Raw genomic sequence first — 8,733 nt, forward strand, 5'->3', positions numbered from 1 at the left:
GCTCAGCTGATGTCATGCAATGAACTTTTAAAGCCAGCCACTGGAACTCGCCTTCTCTCTAATTAGCGCTCCAGTTAGCGTAAGGTTTTTAGCATGATAACAAGTAAAGCATTCCAGGAAACGTTCGTTTATTTGACTGTCCGTCGAGCCACAAGCAACTTACTCTGAGCAGCTAATCGGATGCATTCCACTCTATCTTCCACGGGTCTAGCTACAGTATCTACACACATAGACAGTGAGGTCCCTCTTGGCCAATCGGAGGCCAGGATGATGCTCGGTAAGCCAATGGCAGAGCAGCTATGAGTGTTGCGTTCAGGAAACTCGCAGCTGTGACCGAAATAAACAGCTTTCACTATGTAAACCAGTGTGGTGGTTGATGTTGCCGTTTCCGAACGAAGCAGTAGAGGTTGCTGTTGGATTACACTTCGTTGTAGTGAATGTCTTCCCGAGGCAGGAGCAAAGAAAATGATTTCGTATGGGGGGCAGGAGAATGGGAATGGTGTGAATGCATGAAGATTTTTTCACATTAGGGGGTATTTTCGCCCATGTAGGTTTCGTTCTAGAGGAGTTTCACTGTACTCGTGGTTTACATTTTCATTCTGGACTTCAGAAGGATATGTGTTTTTGTGAAACTCACATCAATGTTGGGGATATTTTCAAACAGTTGCCTGGCGATGTCTTTGCAGCCAGCCTGCAGCGCCTCTGCTGGCATCTCGTTGTCCGAGTACCATTCTCGATCGACGCTGTGCGCGTAGGCGGCGCTGGGTGTCGCATGGTTGATACGAGTTGTCGTCACAATGCCCACCGACTTGCCTGCAGAGGACACGGGAATTTGGGAATGTAGAAGGAATGCCTGTGGCCCAGCATAAGTGTTCCGAGTAGAGTATGTTGTCCTGCGGGTAGCCAGTTTGGAAAAAAAAAGATATACATAGCTGTTCCATGTACTGTACATGAAGCTCACAGCATATTATGTGGTAAACAGATGATGCTATGAATTATACCGTACTGAGGAGTCTCCATAAGCATACTTGTGCAAATAGTGCCTGTGAGTATTCACGCAACCGGAGATGGGAGGAGGCAGATAATGGATGACAAATTGAGGCACGGAGTTTATTCAATTAAAGGGATGGCTACTGTATGGTATTTCCGTACTGACTCCTGAATGGAGAATGCATTTGACATTGCGTTGCCCAATTCAACAAACAAAATGTAGACAGTTATGGCAAAGGGTTTTTACGTTATAAACGTTATACATTATATACAACACTATATCATGTCATGGCATTTCACATGCAATATACTGCATTATTGCATGTCTTACTAAACCACAAAACCATGGCACAATTGTCAACAAAGAAGCAGATTGCCTCAAAGACATGAAAACAGCAACAATAAAGGAGACTGGAAATTTTGAGACTGCTTGCAATGATCTATCACCCCATTCACTTTCTGCGCTTTGCTTTCTGGCACACAGGTCCATATAATGTAAATTATAAATTACAGTTAACATTATTGTACAGCTCAATATACTGTCTGTATTTTATATACTACGTTGGTAGAGCATTGCGGCGATGCAGCACTTTTCACATGTGCGCTTCAGCCTATCCCAGCTGACTTTGGGTGAGAGGTGGGGGACACCCTGGAGCGACCTCCAGGGATCAAAGGATCACCTTATCTTATCTTGCCATGAATATACAATAGTGTGAAAGGGGCTTAGAGACATGCACTTAGTGCAGTTAGCTATACAAACCCTTTGTCCCCATTGTCTTCAACACTTTACTAACTAGTAACACAGTCAACCCCCTCGAATGGCGAATTGCGCCGTGAGTCGTCAAAAGCCTACCTGCGTCCTTGGCCCACTTGAGGATGGAGGTGACCTCGTTACCCTGCGTGGTGTTGCATTGGGAGCGGACAGCATTTGCGCTCACGCCCACCGTACCCCAGTTGGCCTTGACGCCACACAGAAAGGCCGTGGCTGTGCCGGCACTGTCAGCCACCTGCGCGTCCGTGTTGTATGTCTGCGCAGATCACGTCACAGTTAGGAAAACTCATTTCGGTGGACTCTGTGAGTCCTGAAAAAAAATTCTGCCATTGAACATTGTGACTTGACATGTGAAGCAGGATAACTGGTGCCTGCCTTGCACAAACCCACTCCCAAAGCCACGCTGATTGAACCATTTGACCGGACAAAGAGCATCATGTGGGAGATGTTTTGTTAATGCATGCCAAACAATGTAGAAAAGCTTCCAAAAAGCTGTCTAATTTAAAATAACACTCATGGAAAATACCAAAATAGACAGATTAAAAAAAGTTGTGCAGTTAAAAACAAGACTCCAGTAAAAACTGTAGTCAGGTAGGTTCAAATAGGCTGTTATTATTATTATTATTATTATTTTTTTTAATCTTAACCCATTTAATCCCAAATTTTTCCCAGACATTTAAAAGTCAAATGTTTTTAGAGCCCTGTAAATTAAATTGAATTGAATTGAATTGAATACAACTTTATTGTCAAATGTGCTGTACAGCACAGATGAAATCATTGTTGTCCTTCACAAATGTGACCGGTGGAATTAAATGGGTTTTAAAATTGGGCAGGTTAAAGTAACATTGGCGTTTAGAAAGAAAAAATAATAAAATAACCCTCCAAAGATTATGCAGGTTATATTAAGACTACAATTAAAAAACACACATGCAACACGAATCACCTTGGACAAAGCCACAAAGGGGAACTTGTCCATCTCCAGCACGGTCTCCTCTCCAGGGTGTCCGCTCAATTGACCCTTCAATATCCGAGCAGCCGTTACCGTGGGAACGCCCATCCCTTTAAAACGCCACAAACAGGTCAACCGTGAAGAATGCATTTGTTTTCCCCTCATGGGGAACTCATGATCAATAATTCAATTCATCAGTCAATTAACCATGTGCCATTGATTGATTAACAGAGTCACACTAAAGATCTTTAAACATGTAAACAACGGGGTTATTTCATCTCTGATTCCCGTGTTGATAAATCACCACAGCTGCATCACTTCGCTCTTTCCACACATTCTTAGAAGTGACATAACTTTTCCTTTTTTTTTTTTTTTTAATAAAAGGAAAAATTATGACAGACGTTGAGTGGTTCTATGCGAATAAGTATGGGCGCCGTGCTGGACAGGAATGTCATGTTGTGGCCCGCGTCCAAACCGCCCAGTGCAGGGGCCCCGATGAAAGACTCGAGTTATTGTTCCACCGATGAGCGTGCAACGTTGTTTGGTTTCCCAATGTTCATTCACCGCACACAGACGGCAACGGCTGAGCGGAGTTGCACTGCCGGTCCAATTTGGATTTAGTGCCGATATAGTCAGGCTGAACTATGTAGAAAAATTATAGCATTGCGATTTTTTTTTTTCCGTTACGATTGTGATTGTGATTGAGTATGCAATTGTTTTTTCCAAGGTCCTCACAAACAATAAATTATTCTGTATTACAATAAACAATATCAGACTGATTATACATCATGTTTTGGTCTTCAAAGTTAGGTTTCAGGTTTATAGTTTATGGTTAGGTTTAAAGACATGTTACTTATTTACTTCAATAGAGTTGTTAACTTACTAAACACAAACTTGCGGTCTTTTAAGTGTCCACTATGACAACATCATAAAATTGAACCAAATAAATTTGCCGCACACGCAAATTATATGTCAGATTACAACAATCAGTTCTCCTACATTCTGATTTTGATTTAAATTATATTAATTTTTCAGCAAATACACAGTGAATCCAATCAACTGTGAATCGCGCCCCACTTTAGTGGAAATTTTTCAGTGAAACCTTTTTTTTTTTTTTTTTTTTTTTAAACAGTTCATCTGTTGCTGTCTGGTATTTGCAAATTCACCCAATACGTTACTTGCTGTAAAAACCGGTTTGGTGTTTTTGTGCTCAGGCAAAGCAGCTACTAATGTAGGCTACTTTGCCAGCATTATTATCATCATTTGTGAATGCCAAAATGTGTAAAGTGCTAGTGTGCATGTTTGTTTGCCCATGCGGGATGTCATGTCAGTTTGTGCTAGTGCGTTATCTAGGCTAGTGGGCGAGCTTATATTTTGGAACCTTGTGTGAAGGCGGTTTGTTTGTGTTGAAAAACTGAACGACTGAATAGAGTTGTTCAAGTAAGATGGGATCATGATTGTGTACGTGCTCGAGGCAAGCGGGTCGTTGTGACTCACCGTCTCCAAGGAACATGATGAGATTCTTGGCTCTGTTCTGGTTGAGTTGCTGCAGCATCAGCGCGTCGGTCAATGTCCGCTGGGCCCAGGATCTCCAGAAATTGGGATCCTTTTCTTGCTCTAATGCATGGGCAGTACATATATCGTCATACGAAAGAGCTACCAATGGTGTCAGCCAAGGACATAACGTGGAAAAATAAGTTAACTAAAAGGGAAATTCACTTAATTTTTTTCACTGCTTGTTCTCATTAGAGTTGAGCCTGATTGGGTTAGTGTGGTACACCCTGGACTGGTCGCTAGTCAATCACAAGGGCGCATATAAGACGACAACCATTCACAACTTTAGACAATTTTGAGTTTCCAGTCAACTTAACATGCATGTTTTTGATTATGGGAGGGAGCCAAAATAACAGGAGAAAACTCCCAAGTAAGCACTTTGTACACACATACTTGGCAGTTAGTACTCTGTGCCCAGTCGTCACGACAAATAAAGCCGTTTTTGCAGTGGCACACACTGCTGTCGGAGGGGGCGAAAATGAATGGCAACAGGTGGATACGCAGATGAACTGAACCTTTTGCCTACGAATTGAAGACTTAATTGTTTTGCCTGTCAGTACATGTCCATCGCATAGACAGATGCAACTATACATTATTTTGATTAATTAAATCATTTTCAGACCAATGAAGTGAATTTCTCAAGGCAAAGTGGTTGGGAATGACGGATCCTTTTGGACAAATGCCTATTACCTCAAAGTGTGATCATGTAAGCGACAGGAAATTATTTCCCAACTTACCAGGAAAGCTTGCCTGGCCTGAACACGTCACAGCCAACAAAGTGCAACAGATCACGACAAGCTGCAACATCCCCTTCATGTTGGCGGCTCGATGTGACAAACTCGTGTGTCTTGTTTTTTCTGATAATATTAATGAGGTGCTGGCGATGATGCTTATCTGCAAACATGGAGCGAAAAACCAGAAAAGTCACATTAAGAATACTGTGTAATTTACTCTACATTAAACACTCCTGTTATGCTGCAGATCAAAAAAAAATTAAACACTCGGCGACACAAGCTCTACAGACGCCCTTCCACCCTGCTCCTTCAGCACAAGCCCTGCAGCCGCCCTCTGACCCTGTTCCGTCAGTGCCTGTCTTGCGACTGCCCTCCGAACTTACTGCGACAATGCCCAAGACCGCCCTCGCCTCCTGCGTGGACCCTGGACTGGTCCCACCAAGAACCTCTTGTCTGGCCTTCTGCGGTCCGTCTTTGATTTTGATTTCGATTTAGTATTTAGGTTTCATGTTACTTTGATTCTCATTGTGGACTTCTGTTTATTGAGTATTTCTGATACAATCTAGACCTCGTTTATCTTTTGTTCCTTTGCATTCTGATTTTGACACGAATTTTGAATTTTCACTAGGAGTTGCCTCACAAGCCGAATTGGGCACCGAGTGGTGCCCCTTGAGGGAGTGGGGGAGGGGGTGGTATGGGTACTGTTGTGACTGTTTGTTCCCCCTTAATGTTTCAGTTGCTATGCAGTTGCTGCGGCTCTTGAATGTTTTGGGCCTTTATAGTGTCGTACAGGCACAGTATATAAACTCGCTCGGATTACTCAGTGATATGTCGGTATGTCGAGCTTTCTCAAGAGTGTCATCTCTCTTCTGGGTCTTTTGCATCTAGCCCTGCTCTCTCTAGTTACTTTGTATTTTCGTAGATAAAGACTTTTACTTTTAAACTCCTGAGTCATATCTGCTTCAGGGTCCACATTCCGCTCCTCACAGGACACCCACATTATGAAAAGATGCTTTTTGTGTCATGTCCTAAATGTTCTTTTTATTAGATTTGCTTGTTACTTTAATACCATGTTTAATCATAATAATGGATCAGATATACAGTAAATCACACTTTTCTGGACACTCTAAAGATGCCTCACAATAGTTACAATGTCCGGCTCATTGTTAGTTTGCGTTAGTTGCGATCTGAATGTTTTACTTTTCATTTGCTATCGCAGATATTCAATTTATACAAGACTTTAATTCACATTTGGATGAGGTCTGATTCTGAAGCTATCTAATTCCATGTTTGTTTTTCTTTTTACGCTTCCATAACACATATCCCAATTGAGCCACTTGCAAAAATTTTGAACTAAACAAAATAACCCAAATTAACATCATCCACTAGATGGTGTCACTGTGCACTTCATTCCCGTTCCCTCCTCCATGTAGTTGTTTTCCTCACTGAACATTCGGCAAGCCTCCTCGCTGCCCATCTTTAAAACCCGCCTCAAAACTCACTTGTATTCTTTGGCATTTGACTCAGCATGACTTAGATTTGTTCTTGGTTTTGTTGTTCGGTGCTTTCTACCGTCTTTGTTACCGATTTGCTTTACTGTTTGTTGTATATGTTAATTGCTCCATGTACAGCACTTTGTATGCAGCGATGGCTGTTTGAAAGTGCTCTCTAAATACAGTTGAGGTGAGTTGTTGTATTATGTAGTACTTTAGCTAACATCTCTTTTGACATGTGTGACAGTTAAAAATGTTACCATATTAAAACCTTTCCCAGGCAGTTTCACATGGCGAATAATTCTTCTTCTAGCAATTCAGAAAGCCACTTGGCGAGCAATAAATCGTCAACAGTGTGTCAAAATGAGGTAATGAATGTAATAGAGGTCTTCCTATGCCCTTCTGCTGCCAAGTTTTGCGAACATCTGCTTTAGCGATATCCTACGGGCAGGATGTAACGTCTCTGGGGGCCCACGCCAGACATTGCATCCCCAAAGAAGTCTTTCCAGTCGCCTCGCTGTGCTGGAAAGTGGTCACAATGGGAGCCTTTTAAAAGGGTCTGCTCAGGCAGGCTTTCACTTACGATTATCCACACCCTCCCTCTTTATTCATTGGCCTTAAAAGCGTTCAAGGTTGTTTTAATGGGATTGAGCTCCATAACACCAAGAGGTTTAAGGGCCAGAACAAAGCCGATTAACAGTCAATGATTGACTGCACACACACAAAACATTCTTACACTCGAGTATGATTCTTTTTTTTTGCATGGCTTGATAGCATTTTAGGCAGCATGATCGCACGTCTGGCTCACGGTTCTGAATTTATGGGGGAATATCTTGGTTCTGGCCTTCTTGCATCGGTCTTCCGTGGATACTGTGACTGTTTGTACATGCCGAGCGATTGGCTGGCAACCAGTTCAAAGTGTAACTCGCTTCTCTCACCAAAACTTAGCTGGAATAGGCTCCAGTACATTTGCGACACCGATGACAACAAGGTTGTTTTTGGACGTTCCCTGTGATTTGGTGGCGATTGGTCCAATGTGCAAAATTGCTTTTCCTCAGATTTCACAAAACAATATGACCGGTACATCTACGCAGCCAGGCAGGTTGTACACAGGTCTCCAAAAAGGAGTTCAGTGTGCTCGCTTCAAGCTAATTATTACTCATACATGTAAAATATGTTTAGTGTTGCAGGTGGAAAGAACAAAATATGGACAACTGCGCTGCGGAAGACTTCAGCACACATTTTTTTTCATTGCCGGCCCAACAGAACAACACCTAAAGCAGCAATGGAAGAAAAGTCGAATCCACAATAGCTGCTACTCCTGTTGAAGTTTATTTTAAAACGGACACCTAAAACACCCAACAGAATTAAACATTGCACAACAACTTTAATCACCAACATTTTCAACCATCTATAGTGCGTTGAATTAAAGTCCACTATCTTAATGCTAAAACATTGTATGTAATACACTATACAATAGATGCTAACGGTAATTAGTTTGGTGTTAGTTATTATAAAATCAAACAAGTGCTGCTTTAACACCAAAAGAGGACTGCAGCCACGTAATGCCTGACTCAATATCCGTCGAATATAAATAAGGGTGAAATGTAATGTTAACGATGTGGAAGATTCTGATATCGGAATACCGTGTTCTGTTAAAGCTTATTACGAAATTAACGAAGCCTTCAAATCTAGCCTTTAAATCTAGCTTTTGTTTCCCATGAAGATGGGCGCTGAGCAAAGGCTAATTTGGAGCAAATTTTTGCCGGCTACATTGCGCCGCTCTTCTTCTATGGTAGGTCTGTCCAAATTCGTCACGGTTTAAGACACATATGTCAAAGTGCCGGCCCGCGGGCCACATCCGGCCCGCGAGAATGTTTTCAGTGGCCCCTGGGATGATATTGATTTATTATTAGAACCGGCCCGCGGACCGCAGCAAGCCGAGAGCCCGCAGATCTTTTAAACGCACCAATACTACATTTCCCACAATGCAACGGTGACGCGCCAAGCAGTCGGCCGCTTTATTTAAATATTTATTAGTCTAGCAGTCGTTCCCATAACAGTGACATTAGCTTTCAGATACCCATCAAAAATGGCAAAACGGAAGGTGGACACTGAGAACCGGGGGTTTCAAACAAGGTGGGAGTCGAAGTACATGTTCATGGAGGTAGCTGGAAAACCTGGGTGTCTTCTGTGCGGAGAAAGTGTGGCGCGATTGAAATAGTGTAATCTGAGACGACA

General features: G+C 42.4%; 1 protein-coding gene across 2 annotated transcripts in view; it reads right to left on the reverse strand.

Annotated features, from left to right (window-relative positions):
* The window catches only part of alpl (alkaline phosphatase, biomineralization associated), an 18,856-nt gene that overhangs the window by 5,209 nt on the left and 4,914 nt on the right, over positions 1-8,733 (reverse strand). For both annotated transcript variants that reach the window (XM_019857930.1, XM_019857923.1), the window contains 5 exons: positions 5,003-5,159; positions 4,209-4,328; positions 2,706-2,821; positions 1,844-2,018; positions 638-813 (listed from right to left, as the gene is read on the reverse strand). In XM_019857930.1, coding sequence (XP_019713489.1) covers positions 638-813; positions 1,844-2,018; positions 2,706-2,821; positions 4,209-4,328; positions 5,003-5,081 — 666 coding nt within the window. In that variant the 5' untranslated portion in view covers positions 5,082-5,159. The remainder of the gene's footprint in view (positions 1-637; positions 814-1,843; positions 2,019-2,705; positions 2,822-4,208; positions 4,329-5,002; positions 5,160-8,733) is intronic.

Source organism: Hippocampus comes, unplaced genomic scaffold (assembly GCF_001891065.2).
Source record: "Hippocampus comes isolate QL1 unplaced genomic scaffold, H_comes_QL1_v1.1 scaffold17, whole genome shotgun sequence".
In the NCBI taxonomy this organism is placed as follows: domain Eukaryota; kingdom Metazoa; phylum Chordata; class Actinopteri; order Syngnathiformes; family Syngnathidae; genus Hippocampus; species Hippocampus comes.